Raw genomic sequence first — 20,645 nt, 5'->3', positions numbered from 1 at the left:
GAAGTCCCCAAGGCATAAAGAAATAAAAGAGATAAACCTAATTGCATCTTCCTAGACATTTCCTGATCTACTTACATATCTGGGATTTTAAATGAGTAGTTCTAGATATGATCTGATGATTTTCATACCTGGCACAAGCTTTTACAGCATAGCTCCAGCCCTGTCCCTGCTCTCCAGGAGAACAACACAGACAAAGGGAAAGTTTTTTCCCAAGTTAAAAAGTTCTAGCCTTCCCATTGGATTTTTTGGTCAGGTACCCACTCCCTTCCTTTTACCTATGGACTTTTTAACCCTTTACAGGTAAAGCAAGTAGAGAACAGCTACTAACAGGGATTTTATAGTTAACTGTCTGGCTGGGTGTCCATAAAAGGGAGCTACCTCTCCTCCCCCTTAATTTATCACAAATGGTGTCTAGAAAGTTTATCTCTGCATCCCATACTGATGTGACATGTACTCAGTCAATATGGGCATAGTTTAAATCCTCCGTTATTATTGAGTTTTCTAGCCTCTCTGATCTCTCTGAGCATTTTAAAATCACCATCACTATCCTGGTCTAGTTGTCAGTTGTATATTCCTACTGCTCTAGTCTTATTATTCAATCATGGAATTTCTCTCCATAGAGATTCTATGGTACAATTTGATTCATTTAAGATTTTTACTATGTTTGACTCTATGCTTTCTTTCACATACAGTGCCACTCCCCCATCACCAGGACCTACTCTGTCATTCCTACATATTTTGTACCCTACTCTAGCCCGTATATCACATGCCATTTCATTTTATCTAGTTATCTCTGTATAAAACCCAGTAACATCTGTGTTTTGCTAAAACATAATTTATATGTATAAAGCATATCATCCAAAAAAGGCATCCAGTCTTGATTTAAACACATCAAGAGAAGCAGAATCTACCACTGATTTCTCATTTGAATTTGACTTCCTTCATCTTCCAGCTGTTGGTTCTTGTGCTAGAATGAAGGGTCCTTTAGTACCTGGTATTTTCTCCCCTTGAAGATACTTCTGCATTGTAATCAAGTATTCTCTCAGTCTTCTTTCTGATAAACTAAACAGATTAAGCTCTTTAAGTCTCCTGTAAGACATTTTCTCCAACTTTCAAATCTTTTTACTGTCAAAAATATCCACTAATTTTGGGTGCCCAATTTGAGATACCTAGAATCTGATTTTTCAGAGTACTTAGCACTGTATAACACTTCATATATGCAAAGCACAGCTCCCATTGAGCTCAGTTGCAGTTGAGAGTGCTCAGCACTTCAAATCAGACCCCAGGTTCTCAAGTCAGGCACCCAGAAAATGAAGAATGCACAATTAATGACAACCTGTGAAAAGTCTGGTTTAAGTGACTTTGTCCAGAATCACATAGGAATTCTGGCAGAACCACGGGTTGAGACTACCTTTTCTTGTGCAATTCCCTGGCTCATTCACAACAGATTTACCATCAAATGAAGCAAGGATCCTACAGTTAGGGGTCTATGAAATAAATAGAATAAGATCATGTAATTATAGACTATCATAATGCACAAGGGGATTGAATTAAGTTTGGACAGGCCACCTTAATTCTGGCATTTCCCAGCTTTTAAATGCTTGAAATGCAACCTTAATAATGTTGTTTTAACATAGTTTTTTGTGTGTGTAATTTCCTAAGTTTTTTAAAAAGCAACCAGAAATTCGATTATATGGCATCCTGTTGTCATCAACATGGGTCATCAGCCACTGGGTTTCACAGATGTTTGTTGTCAGAAGAAGAATGGTGAGACTCAAGATTTAGAAGGGAGTTTGCTCTGGTGGGCACAAATTCTTCTGCCTCGTCCCCTGTAACCTCTCCTTGTCCCAGTCATGTTTCTTTCCCACACCTTGTCCTAGTCCATCTCCTTGCCTACCCAGTCCCAATCTCCACTCTTTAGGTGTTTCATATCAGTCTTAGTCTCACCTCTCTTTACGTCCAGTCTTAGTCTCCTAGCTAAGGCATTCCTAGTTTTTCCCCAGATCTTTGTCCCCAGTCTCCTTGCCCAGTCAATCCCAGTTGCCTCTCCCACATCATGACTCATCACCCGATCTGTCTCTCGCCCACTCACTGGCATCCAGTTGCCCCACTGGCTCCTAATCCCAATCTATGTCTTAGTCTCTTTGTCAAATCTTAGTGTCTCCACCCCTGGCTCCTCGACCCTTTTTGCCTAGCTAATTCCAGTTATTCACCCTGAGTCCCGATCAGATCGGTCTCCCTTCTTTTTTTCTGTCCACCCAACTTTTTTTCAATCCCAGCCCCATACCTGGCTCGTAATCTCTTTGCTCAGCCAGTCCCAGTCCCCACAATGGCTTCCCATAGCAGTCTTTGTCCACCCAAACTACTTGTTTCATTTTCCCTCTCACCATCCTAACCAGCTTCCAGTCATGATTTCTGCCCAACCCTCCCCTCCCCTAGCTCCCTGTCCCAGTGGACTCTTCCTGCAGGTCTGGCTCTTGTCCCATCTGCATTTGGATCTCTGCACAGGAGAGAGAGAGTCTCCTTGCTGTCTGGTCAGTTGCCTGGACCTGGCATGGTTCACAGCATGCAGGTGCAATTGCAGGGTAAGTCATGCTTAGCCATTTGCTGAAGAATGCCCAGTGCAGATGGATTCTCCAGGAAATTTAGCTACTGAAAATCTAAGAAGTCTACTGAGCATGTACAAACAGCCTCTCATCCTCACTGCAAATTTCAAGTCTCTGCTGCAGAACATGGGGTCTTATACAGCTTTTTAAAAGACAAGGTTGCCAGGAGTTTTTACATGGACAAAACAACATATTTTCCCTGTAGTCTCATTCTTGAAAAAAGTTGAACCATTTCAACTGAAAATGTCCAAAAAAATTCGGTATGAGTCAAACAGCTAGCATGAAAAACTTCCGTCCAAACAATTAAAGTATGGAAACAGGGTTTTATAATGGTCATTGTTGGGCAACCTTAATAGGTACTGCTATCAGCCTCACCTATAATAGTGTGCATCAGAATCAGTTTTCAAGATGTTCTGTGCTAAATTTACTTAGCTTGTGCAGTCCCACTGATGTCAGTGGGCTTGTGTGAAGTGTAAATCAGCACTGCCTTCAAGCCCTCTGTATTTAAGAGCTGTTGGAACTTCAATTTTCTTTGAGCTTTTTTTTGTTTTGGTATTGTTGACTGCATGCCATAACACTGAAACTAAATCATCCTGTCTATCACATTAACCAGCGTTAGTCACTTATTAAACTATCACCTTGTCTTTAGCATTTAATATATAAATTTTTAAAGTGCTATTTGAGTGGAGGTAGAATGACAAAGAGGAGGAAGCTGTATCTTTTTTAATGCATTAACTGGAAGATAAAGCTGTATATTGTCTCTTTAATGTATTTCATAGAATCATAGAATCATAGAATATCAGGGTTGGAAGGGACCCCAGAAGGTCATCTAGTCCAACCCCCTGCTCAAAGCAGGACCAATTCCCAGTTAAATCATCCCAGCCAGGGCTTTGTCAAGCCTGACCTTAAAAACCTCTAAGGAAGGAGATTCTACCACCTCCCTAGGTAACGCATTCCAGTGTTTCACCACCCTCTTAGTGAAAAAGTTTTTCCTAATATCCAATCTAAACCTCCCCCACTGCAACTTGAGACCATTACTCCTCGTTCTGTCATCTGCTACCATTGAGAACAGTCTAGAGCCATCCTCTTTGGAACCCCCTTTCAGGTAGTTGAAAGCAGCTATCAAATCCCCCCTCATTCTTCTCTTCTGCAGGCTAAACAATCCCAGCTCCCTCAGCCTCTCCTCATAACTCATGTGTTCCAGTCCCCTAATCATTTTTGTTGCCCTTCGCTGGACTCTCTCCAATTTATCCACATCCTTCTTGAAGTGTGGGGCCCAAAACTGGACACAGTACTCCAGATGAGGCCTCACCAATGTCGAATAGAGGGGAACGATCACGTCCCTCGATCTGCTCGCTATGCCCCTACTTATACATCCCAAAATGCCATTGGCCTTCTTGGCAACAAGGGCACACTGCTGACTCATATCCAGCTTCTCGTCCACTGTCACCCCTAGGTCCTTTTCCGCAGAACTGCTGCCTAGCCATTCGGTCCCTAGTCTGTAGCTGTGCATTGGGTTCTTCCGTCCTAAGTGCAGGACCCTGCACTTATCCTTATTGAACCCCATCAGATTCCTTTTGGCCCAATCTTCCAATTGGTCTAGGTCCTTCTGTATCCTATCCCTCCCCTCCAGCGTATCTACCACTCCTCCCAGTTTAGTATCATCCGCAAATTTGCTGAGAGTGCAATCCACACCATCCTCCAGATCATTTATGAAGATATTGAATAAAACCGGCCCCAGGACCGACCCTTGGGGCACTCCACTTGATACCAGCTGCCAACTAGACATGGAGCCATTGATCACTACCCGTTGAGCCCGACAATTTAGCCAGCTTTCTACCCACCTTATAGTGCATTCATCCAGCCCATACTTCCTTAACTTGCTGACAAGAATACTATGGGAGACCGTGTCAAAAGCTTTGCTAAAGTCAAGAAACAATACATCCACTGCTTTCCCTTCATCCACAGAACCAGTAATCTCATCATAAAAGGCGATTAGATTAGTCAGGGATGACCTTCCCTTGGTGAATTTCTTGTCGTGGGACCTGTTTATAAGTGACTGAAGAACTTTTGCAGTTGGTGGTTTTTTGCATGCTAATCCTGAAGAGAAACATTGTGTCCAACAAACTATGCTGTGTCATCAAACACAAGAAACTTATGCTGGAAAGACAGTATTCACAGTGGGTATGGAGATTTGGTAAAATGTAATAGTTGGCTAGTGTTGACACACATGTAATATTGACTCTCAGTTATAACAGTTTTCTTCTATATTTCAACCATTTGTATTCCCCTTTAGAAATGATTAGTTCTTTTGAAGTCAACAAAAAACTGGGAATATCATGACACATTTAATAGAATAATTATATGAAGCCCTATTGATCTAAAGTCTGAATTTTCATGTGAAGCAAGAATATCGTTCTCTTGTTTCATGTTTGTCTGTTATTGGTCCACTCATACACTCAGTTAGGTAGTTACTGTGAGATGGGATTTTTTTTGTTGTTCACTATTTTCCAAAGAATTAATTGAAGTGGACAACAGTTACCAAGGAAATAAGGGTTGATTATTCTCAGTCTGTAATGTCTTCTAAGACTATGGTGGTTTAGAGGTATTTTTGCCTTCTTGATTTCATGCAGACATCAAAAACTCATATTCTTCTGTAAAATTCATAGATAGTAGGGCCAGAAAAGACCACCTTGAGTCATGCAGATCCTGGCTGTTGACCTACATTATTATCGTTCATGTCCTACCTAGTAGCTAGGTAGGTACAGGACAGGATTGTTCTATTACGAATGTAGTAAGAGGTAACACGTCATGGATCAGATTTACTCTGAGAATTACAGTCTGGTGCTTCCTCCTTGTTTCATGGGGGAAATGCCATTTGCATGAGCTGGAACCTAAGCAGCCCAGTGACAGTGGTGATCTCTTTTCTCCTCCTCCTGTATAGCCCATACAGAAGAGCAAGGGCAGTCCTAAATCCCCTTCCTCTTCTGTGTGGATATGGAAGAGAGCTTATGATTGAACCCTGAGAAAACTGTCCCAATGCCTAGTTTCTCCAACTTCACAAAAAACATGCCAATTGATAGTCTAAAAGTTTATTTTTTAATTTTAGACCTTTCCTCCTTGTACTACCTTTTTGTGAATAATCTCTTTTTTCACATCTTATTTCCTTTAGTGTGTCTATATACAGCAATCATGTCCCCATTGGGTTTTTAAATATTGTATAAATTGATTTCTTTCCTTGTATGTTATCTTCTAATCTTTGTACATGTACATAATAATAATATCTAGCTCTTATATATTTGTTTTTCCTCTGTATTTTCTGTAGCTTTTCAATATCCTCCTTAAACTCTGAGGACCAGAATAGCACCCAGTATTTTAGATATTGGTAATTTGTAACAGAGCTACCCATAGAAGCATTATCACCTCCCTAATTTTATACAAGATATGTCTGTTTAGTTCATATGAATAAAATATAATGTTGATTTATTTTTTCAAGGACAATTCCTTGCAATTTCTTACTTCTGTTTTTCCTGCTATCTATACGACTTCGCTTCCAATTAGTATCGGTTTGCATCTTTTTTCCAAGTAGATGGATATTATGTTTATAAGCATTAAATCTTATTTAATCTCATGTATCCATTGTGCTAATCTCTCCAGATCACTTTAGCACTTTACTCTGTCCTCCTGTGTGTTTGCTGTGCCTCTGCTTTTGGTGTGGATCAAGTGTATTCTGTATTGATTTTAATCCTACCTCTAATTCCTTCATGAGAATAGTCAACATGATGGTTTCCAATACTGACTCCCTGTAGCACCTTACCTGATATAATGACAGGTTTCAGAGTAGCAGCCGTGTTAGGCTGTGTCCGCAAAAAGAAAAGGAGGACTTGTGGCACCTTAGAGACTAACAACTTTATTTGAGCATAAGCTTTCGTGAGCTACATGCATCCGATGAAGCGAGCTGTAGCTCACAAAAGCTTATGCTCAAATAAATTTGTTAGTCTCTAAGGTGCCACGAGTCCTCCTTTTCTTTTTACCTGATATAGTTTCCTCCAACATGCATACTGTCACACAGTTTTGAATCCATTTTCTGTTATGTATTGAATCTATGTGTGTTATGTGGCATTTTTTTAAAGCTATAAGCAATTCAATGCAAGGACTGTATTTTCTTGTGTTTCTATAGTGCTTAGTACAATGAGGCCCCAATCCTGATTAGGACCTTCAGGCACAACTATTAATACAAATATATTTAAAAGTTAAAAATGTTATTTAGATTGCAAAGTCAAGCACATGAAAGTTAGAAATTGCTAGAATTAAGGCTGCTTATACAATTTAATTCAGCTCCCTACTGCATATCCATTATGATACAGCCTTTACACAATCACGTATTATTTTCTCCACAGAACTTCTCCCTCATTCGGAACCTCTCTGTGTGGCCACAGTGCTTGCTATGCTTTCTTTATCACTAAATGCAATTAAAAAAAACTGTCACACCTGGCACATTGAGAGCTATACTCTTTGCATTACCTGTCAATCTACATATACCTACTCTTATATAATACTACCTCTTATATAATACTCCCATAATACAGTTATTGCCATTAAAAATTAACATTTATCACTAAACAGTGTTTGACCTCTTGCAGCTTTCTGCCATACGTAACATAGCAAGTTTCAGGTACTCCTTGGTTAAATTACAAAAAATAATCAGTGGTGGTATTCACACAAACTCCACCCACAGTACTGCCTATGAACAGTTCCCACTGGTGTCACCTGTATATCTTCCTGGCCAGCCCCTTGCCATTCCATCTTCCTGTTGCCGCCACCGCTGCCACCACCAGCACTAAAGGAAAAGGAGGAAGAAGGGGAGGCAGCCAAGGGAGGAGACCGAGCATCCAGCGTTCCCCCTTTTACCTGGAAGAGGTAGAATGGCCCATGATTGGGGAGGAAGGGGGGCAGGAAGCCATAGAGAAGCAGCAGCTCCACTGGCAGTGGGTCACATCTCTTCTCTAACAGGCTACCCTTAGCTCCCCCTGCTGTCCCATGTGCTGCTGTGTCTACCTGAGACAGGATTTGATGCCCCAGTCTCTCTATTATTAGATAAGAATCTTAATTACACTAGCTGTTGGATGAGAGGGAAATATAAAGCTGAGTCTCCTCTGCATATCTGTGCACATCCCACACTGGGCCCAAAGGGGTACAGTACTGGGCCCAGGTAGTCTTACTCCTCCAGACCTGGAGAGGAAGCTTAAACGGGGGCAACTCTGCTCTGAAGGGGAAGCTGGGGAGGAAGACAGACACATCCTGAGGGCTCCTGGGTAAGGGATTTGGACTTGGAGCCCTGGGAAGGGACAGATAATAGGAAGTGACCCAGGGAAGGTTGCAAGGGAACTCCAGGGTGCAGTGTCTTCGATCAGTGTCTGTTGGCATCAGAGGGCCCAGGCTCCCATACCAACTGGCCCTGCTGCAGGAGGGGCATAAGCGTCGTTCCAGTTCCAATCCCACTCCCACTCTGATAACAAAAGGGGCAAAGACATTGCAAATCTGAGCTGAAGCTAAACCCATCCTTGGGTGGGGAACTGGACTGAAAGGCATTCCCACTGGGAGGCGATAGAAGTGTGTGATCCATTACAATACCAAAGAAATTACAACCCACACTTCTTCACTAGACTATTGTAAGCTTGGCAAAAAAGTCAGCACTCAATACTGAGACCAAACATGGGATGGTTCAGCTTGGAAGGAATATTTATGATAAAATTATGACCAGTTGAAAAAAGTGTTTGTATAGAAACTCTGTCTCAAACTCAGCTAAATCATTGCTTAACGTTACAATATACTGCATAATATGAAAAATGGATTTAAAAAATCCATTATTTTAAAGGCCATTTCATGAATTATTATTCGATTGGCTAAGAACTTCATGAGACTGTCACTTCAGAGTGATGAATTGTATAGAGAATTCCTTTCAATAAATACCATTTTGCTGTCTTCTAAGTTTGCAATAAAGAAAATTCATGAGTTTCACAAAAGGACAATATGTAAAAATACCCACTAATGCAGCAGTTTCCAAAAAAGGTGCCTCAGACCCCAAAATTAATAGTTCTTGTGGTGCCTGACATTTCTGGGCTCCTGGGTCATAGAGTATTCAGGGCCACTGCACCTGTATTTCCCCTCCGTGATCCAGCAAGGGCACCCAACTCAGCTTCCAGATCTCCAGCCGTTGCCTTTCTGGGTGGAGACCCACATCTCACTCCTTTCGGACCAGGGTGTGTCCAGGCTGCACAATTCCCTGCCTTCACTGTGTATTTCCCAACAAAGGCAGTCTGCCTAAACGGACCTGCTTGCTTTCCCTTCAGAGACTGATAATAGAGTGATTCCTACAGTTGTAAGTTACCTCTTGGAGTTTTCTAAGCAAGCCTACTTTATTCTTAAGGTAAAAAGCATTACAGAGAAAACATATTAAAAAACGTACACACATCCTAATAAGCTTACCAGAGTATTCCCAGCTATCACGTGGGCTCTGGCCAGAACATTCTTTCAGCACCCCACCTTAGGGGCTTCCTTGTGGTTATAAGTTCATCAGAGCTTCAGCTCAGAACAGGCACACTCAAATGACAAGTTTAGTCCACCCTACTATAAACATCAAAGATCTCTGACCTGGAGTTCCCGGAAGCAGATAATTAGTGTGCACTGGGTCTCTCTCTCTCCCCAGGGGGAGTCTTCAAAGGGTTGATAAAAAGAGGAATTATATTAGCATATATCCCCTCCTCCTAGAGAAACCCCCTTAATCTAAAGAGCTTCCATGCAATCCCACAATAGTTCATAAATATTTGCATTTGTAATACAGTGAGCTCCAAAGATGCTAAACTTAATTTAGTAAAGTTTAACTTAATTCAATAAGGTTTGTTCAGGATATTGTCAGTCTGTCACAAGGAGTTACTGGGATTATTGACCCTGATATGTCATCTTCTTTAGTCAGAGAGAAAGTACTTATTTGGTAGGGTTCTGTGTAAGCTCAAAACTTGTCTCTTTCACCAACAGAAGTTGGTCCAATAAAAGATATCACCTTGCCCACCTTGTCTCTCTAATAACCTGGGATCAAAAAGGCTATAGCATCACTTCAAACAAAAAGCTATTGTCATCCATCTCAGAATGTTCACTTTGTTGAATGGGACTTTGGGATAATAAGACGGAGACCACAGAGAAAGCCAAAATTGAAAGGAGAATGGAAACCACCTCCTGTGGAATACTGTAATAAACTAAAAACCTGCCTGTTGTGTAGAAACTCTTTGACATCCATACATGGTGAAAGTAACATAGTAAATAAGAGCAGATTCTGTCCCCTAAAAGAAAAATATAGTCGTCCTTTAATCTCCTGTCATTAAATAATATAGGCATTTTGAACTTTCAAATTCAGAATCTAGCCTACAGCTCAGAATTATGTGCCTGGGCTAATGATTACATTAATCCACATAGTCATGTTGTACTTCTCAAAACCCACATAAAATCTTACCTTAAAAACAACAATTGTGTGTAAGAAGCAAAAAGCCTGAATACTACCAATAATATTAACAGTTGAGAGCTTGTGTATTAAGAGCTAAGAATAGGTTTTTTTACTTTGATTCTGTGCCCAGGGACTCTGGCAGAGCAGTGGGTTCTAGTGAAAACCCCTCTGTATTACGGCCTTTAGGGTGAGATTAAAATGTATTTTTAAAAATAATATATGTAACTTGTAATATGAATTGGTATATGCTATATAAGGATAAAAGTGTTAGAGTTGGCAGTATTAGAAGAATGGTACACTCAGTCTTTGTACAGTTGTAATGCTGTACGTATTACAGAAACTTCTCTACTAAACAACTTCATGGTAATTCACTGTGAAAATTTTTGGTGTGTCTTGTAGCCTTCAATATTCCTTTATTTTTTACATTGTCTGTTTGACAGCCCTCTGTTTAAGACTGAATTTTCCTAATACCACACCTTGCTCTTTTCCCAATATTACTTGAAGGCCTAGGACCGTACAGGTGATGGACCTGACCAGATTGTATTTCTGGAACCTGAGCATCTAGTGTTCTGGATGAGAGGTATCTCAAGTTACAGGATGGATTGATTTAAACCAAAGTGATTGAAATCAGCAAGCAGGAAATCTAGAGCAACATTGGTTCATCTCCTTCCTAGAAAGTGAGACGAGTTTTTCTGCAATAACCTCAGGCTGTGCTAATTTGAGGTGTCAGAGAATGGGTTTGTTTATTGATAGGCAATGAGGCTGTAATGTGAAAATGGCAATGGTGCAGTGTAACACATGTTTAATGTCTTTCCACATTCTACCTGAAAGGTAGGCTTATGCCTCTGCTGATCCATGTCCATTGCCTTTTGTATATTTTAACTTTCTTCTGTTGTTCATTAGCTTTATTCTTTATCAACATGTTTTTCTTTGTTCCCCCGTTAATACTTTAAAAAAGGAGTTGACTCACTTTTAAAATGTCTGTGATTTAATTGTAAAAACATGTAAAAACATTATAAAAGTCTGAGGAAAGCTTTTAAAAAAAGAGTCCTACAAGGGAATAGAACTACAACCATAGCTTTAAATGGATCTCTGGTGCTATGCAGCCAAAGTGCATATCATTTCCACAGGCAGAAATAAGAGTGATTATAAGGTTTTGCTGGCAGTACATTTTATCCCAAGGTACGTTTACATATTTTGTAGCATTAATTTTTGAAATATCAGATGAGCTTCTGTCTAGATCTAAAAAACCCACAAGCGTTAAAAAGGAATTGCAAGATAGCATGACAGGTAGAAAGGCATGCTCAACATAGTAAGTTTTTGTGCAATGGAATCGCTCCTAAACAAGTTCCTTTTTGATAAAGTAATTTAAACAAAAAAGTTGTTATACATTATATTACATGTTTGTGTGTTTTATTTCATTATTTCAGATAAACGGAAATCCTCTTCTGGGATAATAAGAAGTGGAAATGGTTTTCAGAATAAAAGTCAGTTTAGGACAATTGCACCAAAGATGGTACCCAAAGTTATAACATCAGGGGTGTCTTGTCTTCCACCTGTTCTTCCTGAACAAACAAATCCTATTTCATCTGCAAGCTCTAAATCACTTATAATGCCAACACAAAACTATACTCTAATGCAAGTTGCTGGTCGTGAGGGAACTTTTTCTCTTGTAGCTTTGCCACATATTACCCCTTCACTGGCAGCACAACGAATCCAACGATCAAATGTGTCCCCTCCTGAAAACCTCAAACTACCTATTCCTAGGTATCAATCTGTAAAAAATAAATTGTTGATTGACAAAAAAACAATTCAAACCTCTTCTTCAAGTGCACATAACAAGATTCCTACCAAGGCACAAATTTCATCACAGACACCAGCAATGACTACTTCAACTGGAGACCTTCCTGAAGCTCATTCTACTACAGATTCATCTGAACAAGTTATTTTAATTGATCATGGTTCTAATGAAATTACAGTTGCTACTTTACTCAGTGAAAACAACTGTATAGAATCTGTATCTCCTTTACTAAACAAAACAGAAACTGCTGAAGATAGTATTTCGGGACCATCTGTCATTAAGGAATCTTTGTCCAAGCCAATGAATGCAAGAAATCCTGTGAAAATAAATCTACATTCCATGAAACCAACTACTGAAGCCACAAAAGGCTCAGTCATACTGTCTGAGAAACTTAAAGAAAAACTGGTGAATTCTGCAAATTCTGTCACTGTCCAGTCACCGGCAATATTTGGCAATGAAGTTCAATTGAATCACTCCGCACCAAAAGGAAAAATTCCTATCTTGCCATATTCAAGAATGAAAAATGCAATGTTCTGTAAACCTAAACAAAATTCTAACACTGTGGCTGCATCTACTCCTGGGCGAAGACTTGAATGTGAAAAAATACCACCTTTGGTGAAAACCTTTAATGTTTCTACCAGAGTTTATGATAAACTACTAGCGATATCTTTTGCACAAATCTCCAAACAAGCCCCCTATGAAAATACCTTCAGTCCAGCCACTAAACTGGATGTTGATAATCTAAAGAAATTGAATGGTGTAGCCTCTAAGAGAAGAGGCAGAAAACGAAGAACCCCAGATGATATATTGGCATTTCAGACCAAAAGAAGAAAGTGCATCATTAATAAATTTAGAGAGGGTAAAGAGAGAATAAAAGTTGATCCCCGTGAATCAAAAGATTGTAGGGCTGAGTCAGTGACAAAATACCGTAGTATCAGACCAAAACCTGTAGTTGTTATGCAGGCTTTAGCTCCACTGACTTCTCCTGTGGCTATAATAGAAACTCACACTCCTGACTGCATAGAACAAGACATTTTCTTAAATGATCCACTTCCAAATAAATATTTAAGTTATAAGCAGAGTGATGGCACTTCTGCTAAGCAAAGTGATCTGTGTAGAAATGTATTTTCTACTGTACCTAAGCCATGGCATAAGTGCCATGTCTGTAACCACAACTTTCAATTTAAACACCATCTTCAGGACCACATGAACTCACACACAAATAGACGGCCTTATAGTTGTCGAATTTGCCATAAAGCATATGTTCATTCAGGAAGCCTAAGCACTCACATGAAGCTTCATCACAATGAAGGTAGACTCAAGAAACTTGTGTGTTGTGAGTTTTGTGCCAAAGTATTTGGCCATGCAAGAGTATACTTTGGCCATCTGAAGGAAGTACACAGGGTTGTTATCAGCACCGAGCCCTCCACAAGTGAACAGCAGCTGCAAGATGCTTTAAAGAATAGAGACATAAATATAAAAGGAGCGGAAGAAATAATAGAAAGGTGAGTGTATATACAAGTGAAATGTCAATAAGAAAATGATTTCATTGTTTTAGTGCTATTTATGGATTTATATTACTATAAAAGTTTTTTATTTTTATTAACTTTTTCTTCCAAGTTGAGATTCAGAGCAGCTTGCAAATTTTGTTAGACCTCTCTAGTCAGTCATCTAGTCCATCCCTTTCCTCCTATAGTCGATCAGGATTTATTAATCCTAAATTATCATTGACAGATTGTGCCTAGTCTAGTCTTGAATATTTCCTGTTAAAGTAATACCGCAACCAATAGTGGAGCTGGGTTTTTTTTTCATTCCCTGACTTCTTACAGTTAAAAAGTATTTCCTAATATTTAGTCTTACTTTTTAGCCTTGTTCTCATCTGTATTCTTTCCCATTTGTATTTTTAAAAAGAATGGTATTCAAAACTGAACACAACATTTCAAGACATCTAATGGTGTTGCATTGTTTACTTGTACTCTGTTTACCATCTTATGTATTGTTACCCTGTTCTTTCTCAAAAGTACTGCTACCTAGTCCATATTCATGCATTTGATTACTGCTTTCTACTCTCTATTATAGAAGATAGAAAATGCTCCTGCTCCTACCTTATGATCTTGTGGTGAACTAATCTTTCCATGGTTGGATAAATGCTATCTTTCTAGTTTGTATTACTATGAATTTGTATTTATTAAAATGTAGTTTATTAAGTTCATTTTGTTTCTCTACAGTGTCAATACTATACTGTGTTTTAATTTGACCCCCTCTCTGCTTTATACCATTGTGAGTTTGATCAGTGAATTCTCTATCCTCTGAAATGTTAATTAAAATTTTAATAGTATTGGACCCAAGTGGACACTGCAATACCTCATTAATTTTCACTGTTCAGTTTATGATGAATCATTTATAATTACCCTGTTAGTTTGAATTTTTTGTCAGTTTTGTATCACTATATAGTAATTCCATCTAACCCATATTTCTCTAGCTACTATGGGAAAGTATTCTGTGGAGCCCTGTCAGAAACCTAATTCAAATCAAAGAGATGTTGTTTGTCTGTACGTCTGTTTTCTTTATCTTTCATGTTTGATATCCTGTTACAGAAAGAAATTAAAAGGGCATTTACTGTCTGGTTATAAATTATATATATTTTTAAAATCTTTACCTATATCATCAACAGTATCATAGACTACACCTGGGGCAATTCTGCGCCACTGCGCATGCACAGAATTTATGTACCCTGCAGATTTCTTGTTTCCCTGCATAAAAATGACTTTCTGACAGGGAAGCAAAGGGAAGCTGCAAGTGCGGTCATGCAAGCCTCCCCAGCAGTATGTTTCAGGTGCCCAGAGCAGCTGGAGAGAGGAAAATCACTGTGGGCCAGGAGGCGGAACTGATGAAGACCTGGCTGGTGGCTCCTACCCTGCACCAGGCTCGGCTGCTAGTCACAGCTGAGCTGTGGGGGACGGGACTTCCCTTGCATGGCATCCGGGGCCGGGTCAGAGCCACCCACAGATTTGTCCTGTGGCTGCAGGAAGCTCTGCAAACTCCCCTGTTTCCTGCACCCATTGCTCCTCAGCTGCAGGGGGAGGGATCCCTGTACAGGGAGCTGCTCCCCCATGTGTCCAAGCCCCAGGCATCCAGACCCCCTCATACCCAGACCCTCCTGCCAAGCCTTGTCCTCGCAGACTCAGAACCCCCTTCCGCCCGATGAGCCCCATTTCCCCTGCACGTGGACCACCCCTGGCGAACCACCCGCACCCGGATCCCCACCCCACGGAGCTCCAACCAGCTACACCTGGATGCCCAGCCCACTGAGCCCTACTCCCCTAGCATCTGGACCCCCTACTGAGCCTCCAGCACCCAGACCCTCCTGTCTAGCTCTACCCCCCCACACACCGACCTGACCCTCCCCCCACTGAGCCTCAACCACCTATATCTGGACCCCCTGCAGAGTCCCATTACTGTTGCACCCAGAACCCCCAACAAGCCCATGTGCATCCAGATTGCACTCGGATCCCCACTGAGTCACCCGAACCCAAATTGCCCCACAAAGAACCCTCTCAACCCACACCTGGATCCCCCCACATTAAGCTCCTCCACACTTGGATCCTGCCTTGCTGAGCCTGCTGGCCCACACAGAGAGGCAGAGCCCTGGGGTGTTTCTGGGGCAGGCCAGGACCTTGCACTGTGTTAGAGTTGGGTGCAGCCTCACTGCTGAGTTCGTGTCCCGGGGCGGGGGGAGCTGCACAGTGATCTCCCACCTCTGTGCAGCCAGTGGCCTGTTCTCCCCAATGCCATGCTGGAGCCTCCACATTTATTTGACAAATATTGTGTGCAGAATTTTAATTTTTTTGGTGCAGAATTTTAAATTTTTTGGTGCAGAATGCCTTCAGGAGTAATAGACTGTTAAAATCGAAAAAACTTTAATATTCCATTTTATTTTTCCTATTTCTGCCTTTTAAAAAAAGAACTCAGATTTTTCTCATGTCAATAAATGAAAATAGACTAATGAATTTCTCTTTTGAAAGTCAATGTCTAGTAATTTTCACTTCCATCTTACTAGCACAGTGCTGCAATATTTGGGTTGCCCACATATGGTTATCGTTGTGTTTTAACATTTCATTGAAATTCATCTAGGGGTTGGTAAAAGTTTAACAAAACCTGATTTTGGAGACAATAATTTTCCTGACAGCTTCAATTTGTGTATAATTTCATATAATTTGTTTTGTTCACCCCATACTGCCTACTATTTTATCACGTTATTTTTCTTCTCAGTCCTTATAACTCAGATATTTTATTAATTGCAGTAAAAATGCATGGTTTTAATAAAGTAAATATAACGTTTCATAAATTCCTCCTCCTTTTCTACTTCTTAAAATTTAGAAGATTAGAAATTTCCATTCTAATTCCAAACACGGCTAGTATTGAAGTAGCGTACATATTCCTTTTTTTTCTTCCTATTTTAGGGGAAATAAATGCAATTTTGAAGATTTATTTCAGAGTCAAGGAGAAGTCAAAATGCAGATCAATTGTGGCAGATGCCAGTTTACTGCACAGTCTTTTGCTGAGATGAAGTTTCATTTGTTGTGTTTTCATGGAGAGGAGCTCCAAGGAAGAATAAAAGAAGGAATTCTACAGGGAGGCAAGGGCGCTCAGGAAGAACTAATCAAACATGCAGCTCATTTCTGGAAGCAGCACAAAGAGAGACGAAATCCAGTCAAACATGCCACTTGTGAGGAAGAGTTTTATGCTTTTCCAAAACTGAAAAGGAAAATATATCTTCACCAAAATAATTTTGATATATTAACCAAAAGTGAGCTTATTCCGTCAGGTAACAGTGAACCAGGAAAAGAGTTGCAAAATTTTGGCTGTGTCACACAAAATAAAAAAATTCAAATTTGGTGTAAAGCTGATTATAACTGTATTTTATGCAAGCAGGTATTTAGAAGAAAAGAGGAGCTTTTCAGTCATTGGCAGAATCATCATAACTGTGAAGACCCCTCTCTTCTTTGGACTATTTTTAATTCATTCTCCAAACAGGGAGTTACTGAACTTTCTAATAATGCTGAAAAATGAAGCATTGGCAAAATTCAGCTCGAGAAGTATTCCATTTCCAAGGTTACTGATTTATTTGTGTCTGATTTGCAATGTCACAAAAATTTACAATTAATTCACTCATTCTCTTTGGTGATCAGTTGCAGTGGTTTTACGTGTAGTTTAGGTTTGTTTGCTGAATACAAAACTGTTAATTCTCACCATAGGCCTTTTCAGATATATATATATATACACAGAGACTCACACAAGCCTGTTATATAATGCCATACTAAGGTTGATGCACAAGGACCTTCACAGAAACAAGTATGCAGAATGTAATAGGTTGAAATTAAGAGGAAAAAGGGAGGAACTGATATTATATTATGCTGTACTCAGATACATTAATGTGTGCCCTTTGTAAAGTAATGGCACACAAATGCTCTTCTTGTACAGAATGACAAACCAGACTGAAAATATAATTTTCAATCTTAACAGTGCCTCCAGATTTTATGGGAAATGTATATATGCATACAGTTCTCTGGGTGCATGTTAAGATTTAATGTACATGCTTTTTTATGCTTATAAATATGGAGCACAGTTGTACACTGGGACAATAGAAAGCCACAAGAAAAAATATTAATGAACTCCAAGGAGCTCCTATGGATTTATTTAGAAGTCTTCAGAACTTAAGTTTTCTTAAAAAAAAAAATGATATTCTGATTATAAAGATAACCTTCACACTGCTGGCTCTTTGATTCCTTCTGCACTAACAATCAAGGTTCTAAGCCTTGTTTAAAGTTTGTTGTGACCAAATAGGGTTCCCAAATTGTTTGGCCAGCCAATGTACACACAGCCTAAAAGTTGTGTTTATGCTACTATGAGCTAAAACTTTGTCTACACCTAGACTCTTTTGGGGACACTAATGTAGATGGCTTAGGTACTCACTGCTATGTTGTCTAACAGTGCTCGAAGGACGTAAGATGACACAATGATCAAAATGCTGGTGCTCCTTTTACCCTATTGCTTCCTCCATTTCTACCATCTGTCGAGTTGTACCTGTGGTAGTGCAGTGATGGAAGAATTATCCATAGAAAGTCTGCGGTAGGCACATACGACTTTGCTAAAACTCTGAAAAGTCCAAGACTTTAGCCTGGTTATGGGAACATAGGAAGATAGGACCTAAAAAATGTTGGTTTCTCATAGTGGGATCCTGGAAGATATTACATGATTTTTCTGTAACATCAGTAAAAGTTTGATAAGACGATAACGTTTGAATGACATTCCTTATCCTATAATGCTGTTCGGTGTTTAAGTATGAGACTGGAGCCAAATAAAATAGAAAAAAAAAAAGGAAAAATCTCAGAAACTGCAGTTGTTTGAGGAGGGGGAAAAAATCTCTGTAGAATTTGACAATTTCCCTCCAAATTCCCATTGATTCAAATGCTTGGTTGTTTCATTACTTTAACTTTTATCAGAAAGATACTATTTTCATATGCCAAACTAGTTCTGAAATACTTTATTTTATGTTCTGGTGGGTTCTTTTGATGACCCGTAAATCTCTACTGCCTGGAGATATAAAAACTGTTCATACTCTGATGCTAACATGTGTATTCATATTGTACCTTTCACATGTACTCTTACTGAATAGGTGAAGTAAGCATGTGAAGAACATTTAGAATGGAATACTTTTTAAAGTTGAATGTTTCTTTTCAAACAAGGAGTATATTTCATTAAGTACAGTGTATTTACACTAAGGAAGTCTGGTCTACACTGGGGGGGGGGTGTCGATCTGAGATATGCAACTTCAGCTATGAGAATAGCGTAGCTGAAGTCGACGTATCTTAGATCGACTTATAATCACTTACTTCGTGTCCTCGTGGCGTGAGATCGACGGTCGCCGCTCCCCCGTCGACTCCGCTTCCGCCTCTCGCCCTGGTGGAGTTCCGGAGTCGACAGCAGAGTGATCGGGGATTGATCACTACCCGCCGATCTGGTGGGTAGCGTGGACGTGGCCTAAGAAGTAGTCTCTCTTGAATTAGCATGTTTTCATTGAGAAGCACACTTCTGAATTAGCATTTGCTAATTGTCAAATTCAAACTGCTTAGAGTGGTGTCTTTGAGACTAAATTCTAGAATATAAGAATAATCCCTCTAGTTTTGTAGTTAAAACACATCAAAGGAAATTGTGTAAAACTCACATTTTGTTTTCATTAAATAATATTTTAAAGTTGTTACAACCATGTCATATTTAAAAGGACATTTGTTTTAATTTTTTTGTCCCCCCTTTGTTTTAAGATCTAGCCAAAACCTTGCAAATAAAAAAATCTTCATTTCTGTTCTGCTCATGTTTTTTTTGCAAATATTAATTCCCCCCTTCCCCACAAAGAATTCCCCTTTCCTTCCAATGTATTTTTAAAGGAGCTTACATAGACTCAGCTTTATTGTTCTTTCTTGTGTTGAGGAGTAGCATCAGTGATGTCAGAGCAGTTCTTGGAAAAACCCTAAGAAAATATTTGACAAAATGCTGCTGCAACAGAGCCAGCAAAATGGGAGGGCAGGCACACACATTTACCCTTTTATTTTGTTCAAACAAGAACAAACACTGATTTTTATTTTCTTTGTATATAATATGCATCTGTGGTGATTTTTCTTTTAAAGTAAGAATTAGAATTCTTTCACGAACCATGAGATCCTCACTCCCTCTTCAGCCCCTTGACACTGGGTAAAAGAGCCAGAGAGGCATAAAAGGTCCTCATATTTCATAGGTTTAAAGGCAGATGAGACCATGGTTCTAAGCTACTTCTCAGTGTCCTCTGGAGTGCTTATAATCAGACACTAAAACAAAAAGGTTGATACATATTTTATACATTTCAGGGTTTTATGATTATGATAGCCTGTGCAAGGAAATACAAAGTTTTGGGTATTTGAAAATAGTTCAGTATTAATTACAGATATATACTTTACTTTCCATGTGCTTCTGCTTGAATTTGTACTCAATATGATAATATTTGGAAGCAACATGTGGAAGCCTGTTTACAGCACCATTAAATAGAGCAAATTTACTGCTAAACAAAGTGGTTGTCATGAGTACAGTTTGCTGTTTACCTCAAGTTTGACAAGCTAACATCTGTTTTTGCACATAAATGATTTTTAAAATTATTGAAATGAATGTCATTGTTTTTGTAGCTGTACTTTTTGGTATTCTGGGTTTTGGTTTTTTTTGTTTGTTTGTTTGTTTTTCTTCCTTTCTAAAACTGTTTCAGCTTCACTGTTCAACTTAGAAGCTGTTCCTTGTATGGAAGGTTGTTCCTTCGTCAGCATGCCATAAATAATCTGGATGAGCTGGATGAGTTCCATTGACTTCTCTGGCTTGCAGAATCTTGCCCTTCTCCAGCTGCATTGCTACAGTTTCCTATGGCCTGCTTGACATGATTGCTGGCAATAATTGCTAAACTTCATTTATTTATTAGAATTTAGATCTCTGCTGTTTGGCTCCATCGGAGCTACTGTGGTGCCTTGGTAGATACTTTTTTTATCTACCATTCACTGTGCTTTTTGGAAAAAGTGTCATAAGAAGGATGAATAGGAATTTAGGAGAGTAGATTTAAGTTTTAACTTTAGGCAAATGGTGCTGGTGTTTGAGAATCATCATCTTATCTAGGCCCAGCCATGTAGTTTATTATATTTCTAAAATACATCCACTATAT

General features: G+C 39.5%; 1 protein-coding gene across 2 annotated transcripts in view; it reads left to right on the top strand.

The window, feature by feature from the left end:
- The window catches only part of ZNF438 (zinc finger protein 438), a 99,998-nt gene extending 80,023 nt beyond the window's left edge, over window positions 1-19,975 (top strand). For both annotated transcript variants that reach the window (XM_073334393.2, XM_073334395.2), the window contains 2 exons: window positions 11,538-13,413; window positions 16,372-19,975. In XM_073334393.2, coding sequence (XP_073190494.1) covers window positions 11,538-13,413; window positions 16,372-16,981 — 2,486 coding nt within the window. In that variant the 3' untranslated portion in view covers window positions 16,982-19,975. The remainder of the gene's footprint in view (window positions 1-11,537; window positions 13,414-16,371) is intronic.
- The last annotated feature ends 670 nt before the right edge of the window (window positions 19,976-20,645 follow it).

The sequence above is a fragment of the Lepidochelys kempii genome, chromosome 2, assembly GCF_965140285.1.
Source record: "Lepidochelys kempii isolate rLepKem1 chromosome 2, rLepKem1.hap1, whole genome shotgun sequence".
NCBI lineage: Eukaryota > Metazoa > Chordata > Testudines > Cheloniidae > Lepidochelys > Lepidochelys kempii.
The sequence above is the reverse complement of the archived record's forward strand: the minus strand, read 5'-3'. Positions and strand labels throughout refer to the sequence as shown.